The 16,194-nt window shown below is 44.0% G+C and overlaps 1 protein-coding gene across 5 annotated transcripts in view; it reads right to left on the reverse strand.

Moving 5' to 3' along the window:
• The window catches only part of acbd4 (acyl-CoA binding domain containing 4), a 118,736-nt gene that overhangs the window by 50,641 nt on the left and 51,901 nt on the right, over window positions 1–16,194 (reverse strand). For all 5 annotated transcript variants that reach the window (XM_043675059.2, XM_087977853.1, XM_043675060.2 and 2 more), the window contains 2 exons: window positions 14,723–14,832; window positions 11,686–11,962 (listed from right to left, as the gene is read on the reverse strand). In XM_043675059.2, coding sequence (XP_043530994.1) covers window positions 11,686–11,962; window positions 14,723–14,832 — 387 coding nt within the window. The remainder of the gene's footprint in view (window positions 1–11,685; window positions 11,963–14,722; window positions 14,833–16,194) is intronic.

The raw sequence follows: 16,194 nt of genomic DNA on the forward strand, positions 1-16,194 counted from the left end.
CGTGTGTTCAATTGCTCTGCCCAATTTACCAGCTGATCAGTATTAGACTGTAGCATGAGATCATGCTCCTCAAATCAACAACACCACTAATTTTCATGTTATCTAGAAATTTACTAATCATCTAAGTTGTTAATGTATATAACAAGATTCCTAGCACTAATCCGTGTGGTACACCACTGGTCAGAGGGTGACAGTTACAGAAACAACCTCCACCATCATCCTTTGCCTCCTATTTGTTAGCTACTTTATGACCCAGTTCACCAACTCACTTTGGATCCCATGGGCTCTTACCATTTGGACCAGCCTTCCGGTGGGACCTTGTCAAAGGCCTTACGGAGGTTCATGGAAACCACATTAACTGCATCACCCGCATCAATTCATGTAGTCACCTTGTCAAAAAACTCAATTAAATTAGCCACATAGAATGGGTGGCATAGTGGCTCAGTGGTTAGTACTACTGCCTCATAGCTTCAGAGACCTGGGTTTGGTGCCAGTCTTAGGTGACCGTCTGTGTGAAGTTTGCACATTCACCTCGTGTTTGCGTGGGTTTCCACCGGGTGTTACGGTTTCCACCCACAAATGTGCAGGTTAGGGTGGATTGACCATGCTAAATTGCCCCATGGTGTCCATGGATGTGCAAGCTAGGTGGATTCATCATAGTAAATGAGGGGTTACGGGGACAGGGTGTGTGGGTTGGGTCTGTGTGGGATGCTGCTCGGAGGGTTGGTGCTAAGTGACCTCTTTCCACAGTGCAGACATTCTATGAGAACCTCCCTTGAACAAATCTGTGCTGACTATCACTGATCAATCACTGCCTTTCCAAATATAGATTAATCCTATCCCTCAGAATTTTTTTCTCCTATAAATCTCCCTACTACCTGTACTGGTGTCAGCATAACTAGTCTGTGATTTGATTTGATTTGATTTATTGTAGACACATTTACCTTCGTACTACACAGTGAAAAGCTTTGTTTACGAGCAGTAGAGGCAGATCACAGTAAGCAAGGACACAGAGATCATACAGTGCTTAGACAGAGTGAGCAATACAGGTTACATAGTACAGGAGGTGTATAATGCAAGGTCAACATTGCTTGAAGTCAGAGTGACCATTTGTCAGTCTAATAACGGCAAGGAAGAAGGTGTTTTCAAATCTGTTTGTGCACATGTTCCATCTTCTGTATTTTCTGTCTGACAGCAGAGGTTGTAGGAGAGCATTACTGGATGGGAGGGGTCTTTGATGTTGGCAGCCTTTCCATGGTAGAGAGAACTGTAAATGGAGTCCATGGATGGAAAGTTGGCTTCGGTGATAGTCTGGGCTATGCACACCGCCTTCTATAATTTTGTACAGTCCTGGGCACAGCAGTTGCCGGACCACACCATTATGCACCTGGACAGTATGCTTTCTATTGTGCATCTACATTGGTAAGGGTCCTTATGGACATACTGAATTTCATAAGCCACCTGAGGAAGGGAAGGCGTTGTTCTGCCTTCCTGACCGTCGCATTTATATGGGAGGTCGAAGACAGGTTATAGTTTATTGTCACTCTGAGGAACTTGATGCTTTCAACCCCCGCTCTGATGTAGATGGGGGAGCAGTTTCCTCCTTTCTTTCTGAAGTCAATGTTTTGCTGACATTGAGAGAGAGGTTGTTATCATTTCAACATGACACCAAGCCCTCTACCTCTTTTCTGTATTCTGACCTGCTATTGTTTGATATCCGTCCTACCACAGTGGTGTCATCAGCAAAATTGTAGATGGTGTTCATTTGGAATTTAGCGACACAGTAATGTAGGGAGCTGAGAATGCATCCTTGGAGGGCTCCAGGTTTCCTAGAAGTTTTCTTGGAATCCTTACAGCATGGAAACAGGCCCTTCGGCCCAACAGGTCCACACTGACCCTCAAAGAGTATCCCATCCAAACCTATTCCCCCACCCTACTACTCTATATTTACCCCAACTAATGCACCTAATCTACACATCCCTGAACACTATGAACAATATAGCATGGCCAATTCACCTGACCTGCACATCTTTGGACTGTGGGAGGAAACTGGAGCACTTGGAGGAAACCATGCAGACGTGGGGAGAATGTGCAAACTCCACACAGACAGTCACCCAAGGCTGGAATTGTACCTGGGTCCCTAACGCTATGAGGTAGCAATGCTAACCACTGAGCCGCCGTGTTGCAGTGTTGAAGGTTATCCTGGGAGGAGGAGCAGTTGTCTATCTTCATTCATTGCAGTCTGTCGGTCAGGAAGCTGAGGATCCAGTTACAAAGGGTGGAGATGAGACCCAGGTCCCAGAGTTTTGAGATCAGTCTGGAGAGGATTATGCTGACGGTGGAACTGTAGTCGATGAGTAGAAGCTTGATTCAGGTGTCCTTGTTGTCCAGATGTCCCAGCGATGAGTGCAGAGCTAAGGAAATGGCATCCACTGTGAACCTTTTACGTCCATAGGCATGTTGCAGGGGATCGAAACATGCTGGGAGGCTGGAGTTGATGTGGGCCATGACTAATTTCTCGAAGCACTTCACAATTATGGAGGTCAGAGCCACTGGGTTGTAGTCATTAAGAAGTTTTGCATGTGCTTTCTTTGGTAATGGGATGATGGTGGTCTTCTTGAAGCAGGTAGGGAGTTTGGCTTGTAGGGGGTAGATGTCGAAGATGGTCTATCCCTACTGACCTTCTTGAACAAAGGAACCACATCCTCCAGTCATTTGGCACTTCACCCGTGTCCAACAAAATTTTAAATGTCTCTGCTAGGGACCCAGCAATCTCCTCCCTTGCCTCCCCTAGCAGCCTAGGAGAGATCTCATCAGGCCTTGGGGACTTATTCACCTTTATACCTGCTAAAACACAGAATAGCTCCTCAATCATCTTAGCATGTTCACCACACCAACTGAAATCCCTGGCTATAATGTCTTTCTCCTTTGTGAATATTGAGCATTGAGAAATTTTATATATATTAGGCAAGATGGATACAGGCAGGGTCTGTTTCCTCTTGTAAGCCCAAAGGGTGTCTGAATGGAATTATGAAAAGATTGGATAAGTTAGATGTGGAGATGATGTTTCTATTTGCAGGTGAGACAGTGACCAGAAACCATAAATATATCATATTCACTAACATGTCCAGTGGGGAATTCAGCAGAAACTAACTGGGCAATGAAATGTGGAAAAAAAGGCAAAATACTGCAGGTGTTGGAAATCCGAAACAAATACAGAACACTGGAGAAAACGAGTGAGTCTGGTAGTACCTGTGGAGAGAGAGAGAGAGAGAGAGAGAGAGACAGGGCTAATATTTCGAATCTGGCATGACTCTTATTCAGAGTCAAGTGTGGAACTTGCTAATATAAGGAATAAATGAAATGAATGCACAAGTATATTTAAGGGGAAGCTAGATAAGTACATAATAATTTATTGATGGGAATAGACTCATCTGCAGCATTAAGATCATCATGGACCTGTTTGACTGAGTAACAGCTCCTGAACTGTTAAACCTGTCGACACAGAGTTCATGAACAAAGCTCAGTCAATTCAGTCATAGTGCTTATATTCATATTCACTGTTAAAACTGAGAGTGAAGCATTATCTACTGAATTGCATCCAAATTAGCTGGTAGCACTGTCCCCATGCTAAATAGAACAGGAAGCAAATAGATCGAGCAACTCAAGATTGGGTAGACGTGATGTGCTGAGGGCTATCAACAGCAGCAGAATTGTATTCAACCACAATCTGTAACTTTATAGCTCAGCATAACCCTTCGTCCCACACCACCAACAACACCACGCCCCACCAACCAGCAATCACCAAGTCAGCAGCTCAACCCTGGTTCAATGAAGAGGGCAGGGGGCATACCAGGAGCAACAACAGGCAGACCTAAAAATGAAGTATTGATCTGAAGGAGCTCCAACAGAGGATGCCTTGCATCGCAATCAATACAAGCAGCATGCAAGAGATGGTGCTAAGCGATCTCATAACTGATGGATCAGATCTAAGCTCTGCAATCTTGCCACATCCAGTCACAAATAAGTCTGAGCAACTCAACAATTAACTAGCAGAGGGGGAGAAAAAAAAACAAATGAACTGCAGATGCTGGAAATCAGAAACAAAAATCAGAAATTGCTGGAACAGACCTGGCAGCATGTGTGGACAGAAAGCAGAGTTAACATTTTGGGTCTAGTGTCCCTTCTTCAGAACAAACTCAACCTGACCAATTACCAGATTAACATATAATTTTTGATGATCAGTGAAGTGACGAATTGCCATTGTAATTGACATTGCCATCAACCAGCACTTGCAACTAGTGGAGCAGTCTCCCCAAATGCCATCCTTAATGATGGGCATGCCCAGCACCTCAGCACAAAGACAAGATGAAGCATTTGCAATAAGTTTCGGCCTAGTGTTAAGTTCGCAATCCATCCTGGGCTCTACTGGAGGTTCCCTGCATCACAGATATATTCAGTTCAATTCATTCCAGATGACATAAAGAAACAGCTGAATACATTGGATACAGCAAAAGCTATGGGCCCTGACAACATTACAAAAATAGTACTTAAGGCTTGTGTTCCAAAACTAGCTGTGCCCCTAGCCAAGTTATTCAGTACACTTAAAACTGGCATCTAGCTGGCAACGTGTAAATTTGCCCAGGTATGTCCTGCCCACAAAAAACGACAAATTCAACCTGACCAACTACTACTAATATTTGACTTTTGATATTCAGTAAGGTGATGAATGGTGTAGTTGACAGTGTCATCAACCAGCACTTGTTACTAGATCAGTGGCATTACCTCTATACCACTGCCTCTACAGGAACATGTCAAAGGCTGGGAAAGTTTTGATGCATAATTCATTTGCTGACTCTCCAAAGCCTGAACACCATCAACACAGAACAACTGAGAAGTGTGATTCTACACTTCCACTTACCTGGATGGGTTCAGCTACAACACTCAAGAAGCTTGAAGACAAAGCAGCATTTGATTGGCACCACATCCACCACCTCTACAGGTTGCAGCAGTGTGTATCCACTGCAACAACTCATCTATTTCAACGGCATCTTCCAAACTTTGTTATTCCAACCACCTAGAAGGGCAGTGGGTGCATGGCAACATGACCACTTGCAAGGTCCCCAACAATTCACTCAGCAGCCTGACTTGAAACATCACAGTCCCTTCACAATCTTGGAGCCCCTTTCCCCGCATCACTGCACATGTACTTACTCCCAATAGACTGGCTTATAAAAGCAGCACACCAGCACACTCTCAAGGGCAATTAGAGATAGACAATAAATTATGACCTTGTCAGAAATGCCCACATACAATGAAATGAATTAAATAAAAAAAACTTCTTCCCAATTAATGGTGGCCACATTGTGTAGGGCTTCTACCTTTATGTTACGCACCAGTATCTATGAGCAATAACACCAGATCCCCCTCCACAACTTTTACCCATCACTATGGCAAACAACTCTTTACAGCTTTGTCTGAAGTAGGGTTGTACACACATAGCCTTTAGTCAGATTTCTGTCAGTTAGGCGATCCAAGCAAGGGAAACAATTGTTTTTTTTTAGATCAGATTACTTACAGTGTGGAAACAGGCCCTTCGGGCCAACAAGTCCACACCGACCCGCCGAAGCACACCCACCCAGACCCATTCCCCTACATTTACTCCTTCACCTAACACTACGGGCAACTTAGCATGGCCAATTCACCTAACCTGCACATTTTTTTGGACTGTGGGAGAAAACCGGAGCACCCGGAGGAAACCCACTCAGACACGGGGAGAATGTGCAAACTCCACAGTCAGTCGCCTGAGGCGGGAAGTGAACCCAGGTCTCTGGCGCTGTGAGGCAGCAGTGCTAACCACTGTGCCACCGTGCCGCCCAATTGCGACTGAGCAAAAGAGAGCAACTCTGAGGCCATTGGCCTAGCAGATCAGTAAACATTATATCTTTAAATTTGGCGCAGTGTAATATAGTGAAACATAAAAATCTCAAGTGTTCTTGTTTGAAACGCAATTGAAAGTGACCGTTATTGCCTGTGTGTTTTGTTTCAGGTTCAGATCACTTTATAAACTACTGCAAAAATGAACCTTTGTAATCCTCATGGCAAAACCAAGCTGCTGCAGCTACTGCGGCTTTTCAATTTATTTTTCATTCCAAACTGTAATGTTCCATAGAACAACCATAATATTTTAGTCGCTGTGCAATTGATGTCATTAAAAAAATTGTGTTGCTAGTCACATTGTTTTGTTCTTCTCCCAGGATGATTTAACGTAGGAGAATAATCCCTCCATCCAGCAATTCTCTGTTGTCATAATGGAGGTTCAAATACAAATAGGCCAAGCCTTGTTTAATGAACCATTTCACAATTACCTCCTCATTCTGTGACCTTTGCCATCAGAATAAAGCAGGAAACAGAACAATAAAATGGATGCAGAAGGTACAAGGTCTGTCTCTCTAATGGGGACAGTACACTAGTATCCCACCTGATACCTGGAGGCCACAAGTCACAGAACACTCAAGTAATTGTATTCAATGGATCGTTCTCCTCAGAGAACAGCTTCACAGATCAAATGCAGATTAAAAACAAGCAGGTCAGGTTTCACCAAACGGCAAAGAGTGTCACCGAAGATTGAAGCAATTATATGGAACCTCCTTATAATCTTACATTACATTCCTTCCAAATGCTCAAAAGGTGTGGTTGGAGCTGGTGTTACATTGTGCATTGGCCTAGCTAGTTGTACTGGATCCTGATAGAGCTAGTGGCTGCAGTGTCTGTTATCTGCAAACCTAGCAATTGGGATGTTCACACTCACTACCATTTCTTTCCCCTTCTCTTTGTAAAACATACTTCTGACAGGAAATAGTTCTTAGAATCCCAGGTGCCCTCTGGTACCTCATATCCCTTCTCTCATTTAGAAGCACATGCAATACAGTCCCGCAAAGTTACACTCAACTTGACACCTCACAGATTGAACTTTCAGCCATCAGTGTGGAATGGCCCTAATTTAGCTACAAACCTTGGTGTAGGGTATTTGCAGGGTGAGCTCTGACACTTGGTCAATTCACAGTCAGTCAGAGCATCCGTCAAAGAATCAAATCTGAGTTTGGCAACCCCATTGTTGAGAAGACCACACAGCAAGCAGCAAATATGTATTATTTGATGTTGCAGCCCTTTTCACATCAATTGATACCGACCTGGCCAAAGAAACACTGGCATCACTGCTAGGAAAACCAGGACCACAAACACCACACAGCACCAACTTCATCAGCAAAGACAACATCCTCAAGCTAATAAAACCTACAAACAAGTCAATGGAACACCCACAGGATCACCAATATTAGGGCTTTTAGCGGAAAGTGTAATGCAGAGCCTTGAATAAGTTGCCTTCCTATCCATCCAACCCAAACTTTGGGTCCGCCACGTGGATGACATCTTTGTCATCACAAAATGGAACAAATTAGAGGAAACATACAACACCATCAACAATATCCTGAGAGGCATAAAATTCACAAAAGTGGAGGAGAATGACAACAGACTCCTATTCCTGAATGTACAGTTAATGGAGAGCTTCAAACCAGTGTCTACAGAAAAACAACAAACACAGACCAAATGGTTAACATCAAAAATACCACCAGGGCTTCACCGGAGACTCTCACCAATGACGTTACCTAATATGGTGATGAAACATCTGAAAACAAATCCTCCAGCTCAGCGAGCTCGCTTACATACTTAGAGTATTCCATAGAAAAGCACAAAAGTATTTTGCTGATAGGAATCAGTGGTTTGAAAATGCAGTGTGTTGGTGCCAGGATGGGTACCAGTTACTGTTCCTCATCCTACAGTATGTAGTCCTGGTCAGGGATGTCAATGGTCCCCCTCTTCATTTAACATCCTTAACTCATAGACTTGATACAGAGTCAGAGGTCTACAGCATGGAAACTGGCCCTTGGCCCCAACTTGCTCACGCTGCCCAGTTTTCACAGTTAATCTAGTCCCATTAGCCTGCATTAGATCCATATCCCTCCATACCTATCCTATTCTTGTATCCGTCTAAACATTTCTTAAATGAAGAAATTCTACTCACTTCCACCACTATCTCTGGCAGCCTGTTCCAGGCACTCACTACCCTCCATATGAAAGAATTGCCCCTCTGGACCCTTTGAATCTCTCCCCTCTGACTCTAAACCTATGGGCTCTAGTTGTTAGACTCTCCTACCAAGGGGAAAAGCTGAAGTAGACAGGCAGGAGGTTGGAAGTGCACAGTAAGTGCGGCAGCATCAGGAGGTGGAGGTGTCAATGTTTCAGGTATAATCCTTCTTTAGGACTAGATGTGGGGGTAGGGGGAGCTACAGATAAAAGGGGTGGAGAGAATAGTGGCAAAAGCTGTTGGCTATCTATCTAGCTCATCTATGCCTTATAGTGCAGAAAGAGGCATTTGGACTGCGCCAGTTCACGTATTGAGTACTAATTATCTGCCTATTCCTCGGGAGGATGAGATAGCTGCAGTAAAAGGGAAAGTTTCGCACCTCCTTATACTTGCCTAGAGAGGTGTGCAAAGGGAAGCAGTAGTTAGAGGTGACTGAAGAGTGAATCAGGGTGTCATGGAGAGGACAGTTCTTTCAGAATATCGAGAGAGGATGAAAGAATCTGTGGGACTAAGGCCATTCTCTATTGAATATGTGGCGGTGGTGGGGGGGGGGGGGTGGAGAAAGAGGGCGAGCTGCGACGTTTCGAAGAAAGAGGATTGGAGCCCTCTGGTGGTTTTGGGTAGTTAAACAAGAGGTGAGAGCACTCATGCAGGAAACTGGATGGATGTGGTCAATATCCCTCACAAACCTGCTGCAGTGGAAGGTGTATGAAAACATATCATCAGCACAAATGCATTGGGGAAGGTGAGTCTGAGAGAGTGGAATAGATACATTGCAGGAAGTGGGATTATATTGAAGCTAGCTGTGTGACTCACTGGGCTTAAAGTAAATATTGGTCAATAGTCTATCCTATCCTCAAAAATACAACTTGTGGAAAATTAAAGTGGTGTCAACAGTGGACCATGTGAAGGCCATACCTTCAGCTTCCAAAATCCAAACTCTAGAATTCATTCCTTAAACTTTTCTGCTTCTCTTTCCTCCTTTAAGATCATCCATAAAATCAACCATTTTAACAAATCTTCTGTTCTAATATCTCCTTATGTGTGAAGTTCTATTTGATAAAACTTCTATAAAGCACCTTGGGACATTTTACTACATTAACAGTGACATATAAATGCAAGGAGAAAGTGAGGACTGCAGATGCTGGAGATCAGAGTCGAGAGAGTGTGTTGCTGGAAAAGCACAGCGGTCAGGCAGCATCCAGGGAGCAGGAGAGTCGATGTTTCGAGCATCAGCCCTTCATCAGGAATGAGGGGGTGGCCCAAGAGTCTGAGAGATAAGTGGGATGGAGTGGGGAGCTTGGGGGCAAGGTAACTCGGAATGCAACAGGTAGATGAAGGTGTGGGGGAGGGGTGGGGGGTGATGGTGATAGGTCAGAGAGGAGGTGGAGTGGATAGGTGGGAAGGAAGATGAACAGGTAGGGCAGTTCAAAAGGGCGATGCCGAGTTGGAAGGTTGGATCTGTGACAAGGTAGAGGGAGGGGAAAATTAGGAAACTGGTGAAATCTACATGCCCTGTAGTTGGAGGGTCCCAAGGTGGAAGATAAGGCGTTCTTCCTCCAGGCGTCAGGTGACTAGAGTTTGGTAGTGGAGGAGGCCAAGAATTTGCATGTCCTTGGCAGAGTGAGAGGGGGAGTTAAAATGTTTGGCCACAGGGCAGTGGGGTTGTTTAGTGCGGTTGGATCTGGATAAGGTGGGGAAGGGGAAATGAGGAAACTGGTGAAATTTTACATTTATCCCATATTGTTGGAGGGTCTGGTTCGATCTGGAATCAGTCGATTTCACCAGTTTGATCATTTCCCCTCCCCCCACCTTATCCCAGATCCAACCTACCAACCCACCCTCCCCCGCCACCACAGCAAATGCAAAACCTGCACCCACACCTCCCCCCTTACCTCCATCCAAGGCCCCAAAGGATCCTTCCATGTCCGACAGAGATTTACCTGTACCTCTACAAATGTCATCTACTGTATCCATTGCTCTTGATGTGGTTTCCTCTGCATTGGGGAGGCAGGACGCTAACTTATGGAACATTTCAGAGAACATCTCTGGGACACAAGCACCAATCAACCCCATCGCACTGTGGCTGACTACTTCAACTCCCCCTCCCACTCCACCAAGGACATGCAAGTCCTGGGCCTCCTCCACTGCCAAACTCTAGCCACCTGACGCCTGGAGGAAGAATACCTCATTTTCCCCCTTGGTACCCTCCAACCACTTGGGATCAATGTCAATTTCACCAGTTTCCTCATTTCCCCTTCCCCACTTTATCCCAGATCCAACCTTCGAACTCGGCTGCGCCCTTTCGAACTGTTCTACCTCTCCATCGTCCTCTCCACCTATCCGCTCCACCCCGACCTATCACCATCACCCCCCCCCCCCCCCCACCTTCATCTACCTATCACATTCCCAGCTACCTTCCCCCCAGCCCCAGCTCACCCCTCCCCCCAGCTCCTCTCCACTCCCCCCATCTCCCATTTATCTCTCAGCCCCTTCATTCCTGCTGAAGAGCTCAAGCTCAAAATGTCGACTCTCCTGCTCCTGAGATGCTGCCTGACCAGCTGTGCTTTTCTAGCACCACACCTTTTGACTCATAAATGCAAGTTGTTGATAACTTCTGATCCAGTTCAATCCTGTTTCCAAGCCAGCAGGTACAGGGCAGTGGGAGTCAAGCTCAGGTGTAGGAAAAGGTAACCAGACTATTGAAAAGAGAAAGATCCCAGTGAACGGAGCAGGTACCGGCAACAAATCCAAATTCATATCAATCCCATCAATTATCATTACAAATCACTTTAATGCACATTGTTAACAAGTCCCAGTTCATTGCGTCCAACACAAATACTAATTGGGCGAAAGTGAAGACTGCAGATGCTGGAGATCAGAGTCTAGATTAGAGTGGTGCTGGAAAACTACAGCAGGTCAGGTAGCATCCAAAGAGCAGGAAAATCGACGTTTTGGGCAAAAGCCCTTCATCAGGAATGAGGCAGGGAGCCTCTGGGGTGGAGAGATAAATGGGAGGGGGGGTGGGGGTGGGGCTGGGGAGAAGGTAGCTCAGAGTACAATAGGTGGATGGAGGTGAGGATGAAGGTGATAGGTCGGAGAGGAGGGTGGAGCGGATAGTTGGGAAGGAAGATTGGCAGGTAGGACAAGTCATGAGGATGGTGACCTGTCACCAGTTTCCTTATTTCCCCTCCTCCACCTTACCCTAGTTCCACCTGCCAGCTCAGCACCATCCTCATGGCTTGTCCTACCTGCCAATCTTCCTTCCTAACTATCCGCTCCACTCTCCTCTCCGACCTATCACCTTCATCCCCACCTCCATTCACCTATTGTACTCTTAGCCACCTTCTCCCCAGCCCCAACACCCCTCCCGTTTATCTCTCCACCCTGGATGCTCCCTGCCTCCTTCCTGATGAAGGGCTTTTGCCTGAAACGTCGATTTTCCTGCTCCTTGGATGCTGCCTGACCTGTTGTGCTTTTCCAGCACCACACTAATCTAGACACAAATGCTAATTGGACAGCCCTTTATGTGTACATACCTTTCCCCTCAGTCAGCCATTCAGACAAGGGATTTGTAAATGTTATCTTTTTCTTCTTATTGTTTCCTCCGACCAGTGCAATCCCTCCACCACCATTAGTTGCCCATTCATGTGTCTCTTGGTTTGGAGGGAAATTGTCAGATGTGTTTTGGTAAGCATCTGGTGTACAAGTGGAAACATTAGCACTGCACAGCATTACCGTGGACCCAACATCCTGTAAGTTCTGCGAATCTCGGGAATGCTCTGCAAGAGCCATGCTGCTCTCAATTGCTGAGATCTGGAAGACACAAATAATTCACAAAGATTATTGCTAGACCAGCCTTCTCTGATTAACTTCAGGGATCAGGGAAGGAATTCACAGCAATCTCTTGTCTTTGATGTTTTAGTTTTGTTTATTTAGCTTTGTCAGAGAATTAAATGAACTGGAGTGACGCCTTGACTGGACAAATTCTTGGCCTTCTGGATGGAGACTGTTGACAGTCTGAAGAGCCTTTTTATAGCTGCCTTTCCTTTCATGTTTATCAGCACTTGAAAGGGTTGGTCTACACAATGGTCTACCTGTGACTAGGATGGTAAGTGGCCATGTTCGGATTAGAATGGTTTGGGACTACTTACCTTTTGAATATTGCATTAAGCAATAACATCTCAAGTCAGTGATTATCATACTTACCAACCCTGATCCCTTTTCTTCAGCTAACTAGCCAATCTAATCTACACCATTTCTGTCTGACCACTAACCTCAGAAGTGGATTCCACAGCCTCTCTGGGATGCAGGCATTGTTGGCAAGTCCAACATTTGTCAGTATCCACGCTCCCCCTCCCCCCCACCTCCCTGCACAGAGGCCAATATCCCATCACCAAGTCACCCTTTATTAACTTTTGCACATGCTAGCTGTGGCCAGTCAGCTCAGAGTCAGGCCCTGAACTGAGGAGATTATAAATCCCCTGTTAAATTTAAAAAAAAATTAATCCCCTATTAATATTGGTCAGCTAGTGCCTCCCGACTGGCCCAGGTTAATAACCGCAATCAAGAACTTGCTTTTAGCTGTAACAGAGTGAGGAATAAGAGCTTCCACATCCATCTTCAAAACACCAGCAACTGCAGAAAGCTAAACCTCAAAAACCTGGTTCAGTGGGAGCTCGGTCAGGCTGCTTCTCTTATTCTGACTTTTAAAAAAATAACCCAAGGCCTCACAAGCTGTTTAATCTACTGGCAGTGAGCAGACAGCTCATCATTTCTGTCTCAAATCTTCTTCACAAAAACAAAACCAGGACAAAATACACCTCTTAAAGCCGTGTACCTTTACAATAGACATAGGGGAGGTTGTGGTTGCAGAGCAATTTGAAACAAAGAATTGATGATTTAAAATTAAGGTGTTGTTGGATTAGGGGTTACATTGCAAGCACAGCAATGATGGGTGAACCGAACCTGGTGCGGGAGAAGGATGTTGAAAGCAAAATGGTTAACCAGCTGAAGTCTGTCATGGAAAATGGTTGGGGTGGGGAGGCAGCTGTGTGTTGGAATGGGCAAGTCTAAAGGTAACAAAGACACAGGTGAAAATTTCAGCAGCAGCTTCACCAACCAGAGGTGTTACTCTTAATATCCTTTCGGTTTAAATGAAAGTTTTAATATTCAAGAGGATTTTGGAGGGGCAAGTGAAGAATTCCAGAGTATTATTGGGGAGATTTATTGGCCGTTTGTTGCTTCCCCCAGGACATTTTTTGGATGGACAGCACTCATGGTAGGGCATCATCTGCAGCATATACAGAAAGAATGGGCTTTGTGTGTTTATTCGTTGAAGGTTGTACACAACCACAGCAAGTTGCTCCCTCTAGTGACCACTATGAAGATACACAGAAGGGGGTAAATGGAGCTACAGTAAAAATAACAACATGGGACAGTAATTACACCCAGGTCTCTGAACAAATACCAACTCTTCTGCTTCAGCAGTTAGCAAACAGCTCCTCAGAGCAGCTATTGCTAACATTTCCTGAACTACATTTAAATGCTGAGGGCCATAACCTTATCAAGATTAGAATTCATTACCTAGTTAAAATTGCATCTTGATGATACAGGAAATTCAGGTAATTTAGAGAGAATGGCATAATGGTTTATTGCAGGACTGGCATATACTTGATTCATGAATTCAAATCCCACCAAAGCAGCTGGAGAATTTAAAATCAGTTTTCTTGTATGAAAAGAGTCAATGGATCCTGTGTAACTAGTAGTTTATTGTAATGCTATTTCAGTAATGTCCTTGTGGGAAGATTATCTACTATTTTACCTGATCTGACCTGGATGTAACTCCAGAACCACAACAAAAGCGTTGACTTTTAACTGCTCTCTGAAATGGTGTTGCTAGACATTCTGTTGTCAGCTCAGCTCATCACTACCTTCTCAAAAGGCAATTAAGAAGGAGAGATAAATGTTGCCCTTGCCAACAGCTCCCATATTCTATGAACTAACGAGAGAAAGTTCTTTTGTATCCTTGTACGACACTGCTGTAAAGCACTTGGTAACATACATGACCAGCACATGCTTGGCACACTCTCCAATGTCCTCTTTGTTCAAAGCACCAAACCTGGAAACATAGCAGAAGGGTGATCGGACCCCAAACACTGACTTTGGGCTTTCTCTCCACGATGCTGTCAGACCAGTTGAGTTCTTCCAATAATTTCAGTTTTTGTTTCTGATTTCCATTCTTGCAGGTTTTTTTTAAAAAAACACAGAATTTTTTTTTGTTTACTAGAGTATGTGCAAACTTCACATCCAAGATATGCAATATCCACAACCATACCCCCAAACAAAAATAAACCTTTATATACAAATTCCTGATACTGCAACACAGAGCTCACAAAGAATATCAGTTCCATTTTAAGGGCGCATCAGCACATACAGGTAAGAGCCAACTCCTGGTTCAGTAAGTTAGCAATCAATGAGTGGTATTACTGAACCATCAATTTGTCTTCTTTTAGTCTCAAAATATTTTCAATTTTAAGCTCTTACAAAAGATGAAAATGTACACTTAAAACTTACCCTCTCATGGTCCAGTTCTTCCACAGAATCACAGAACACTTCACTTTCTGAATCGCTTGTACAATGATTCGGATCAGCTATTTCCACTGTGTAATTGTTGCCAGCATTGTCTGAAAGTCAGAAGTTGAAATGTGCCAAAAATTAAAATTGACATTAAGCAACAAATGCCCAAAAATGTGAAGTTTGAGCTTTCATGCCCCATAATATGTATTAGATTTCATTTTACCTTCTACATTGTGGTCCTTCACCAGGGCTTCTGAATGTCAAACTCCTCAAAGGTTAAGACACCAGTCAGGACCATACTGATTTCCATTCCAATCAAATCATGAAAACTGGCTTCAAAATGACAAGCTGTGGTTTTAGCCTTATTTTATATTTTCTATGCGAATCTGTTCAGAGATGTAACTACACACCTCTGGAGCAGGTGGGACTTGAACCCAGGCATCCCAGCTCAAAGACACTGCCACCGTACCACAAGAATTCTTGGGCTATGCAGTTTTAGATGTCAAAATAAAACTCCAAACATCTGCAAATAATTTCCCAAGCCTCTCAAGTGTTCAGGACATAAGGCCCTAATAACTTAACAGGCATTTTGTAAAGGAAAACGTGAGGGCAGCTAAAGAACTGAATGTAATCTTCACACAGAGAACCTTTGATTTTCTAATTGAACGGACTTTCAGAGAATTTGTCATGACAACAATAGGGGCCTTAGTTAGAATAGTTTCCTTGCAGAATGGCGAACTGCTTTAAACGCCAAAAAACCTCCTTCAAATATTTCATGATTTACTGATACCATGAGGATTGCAGGAAATACAGTTAGCATAAAAACACAATTTAATCAAGACAGTAGCAGGGGAACAATTTTTAGTCTTTTGCAGTTAAGTTTGGATTAATGATCATCGAGTGCACATTAAAAACTGGCCCTGGGAGAGTGACGTTCGCTTGCAGCAAGAGTGGGGGTGGATGTAAATAATAGACTTTGTTTCTTTACAGTGCCATAAGTATAGTGTATTACTGATTATAACATCCTGTTGTCTAAAAAGTGTTTTGCACAGTAACTGTGACTCAAGCAACTTGTTTTGAAATTAAGAAAATACAGCATTTACCCCTGTAAAACATTATTATATGATTACTTTCCAATATTTTTATCATTGTTTTAAACTTCAGATAAATATTCAGATCTATGATGTCTTCCACCTCCCAGCTGTGGTCCTAAACATTTCAGGCTGGAGTGCTTACAATGCATCAATCATAATGCAACACCAAAATGTTTAGGACTCTTTTTGTAATTGAGACCGAGGCCACAATTACAACCTTGGGAATCATGGATGAAAGTAGGTAGGGGGATGTGAATTTTACTAGCAAGCATGCTGGGCTTACAGGAAACACTAATGCTCCACCTGGTACACTAGCATTTCTCCAAAAGCACTTACACCTCTTAGACGCACCTCTTGTCACCTCCTTTCAAAGGA

The sequence above is a fragment of the Chiloscyllium plagiosum genome, unplaced genomic scaffold, assembly GCF_037043375.1.
Source record: "Chiloscyllium plagiosum isolate Xiang-an unplaced genomic scaffold, Cpla_swu_hap1 HiC_scaffold_32, whole genome shotgun sequence".
NCBI lineage: Eukaryota > Metazoa > Chordata > Chondrichthyes > Orectolobiformes > Hemiscylliidae > Chiloscyllium > Chiloscyllium plagiosum.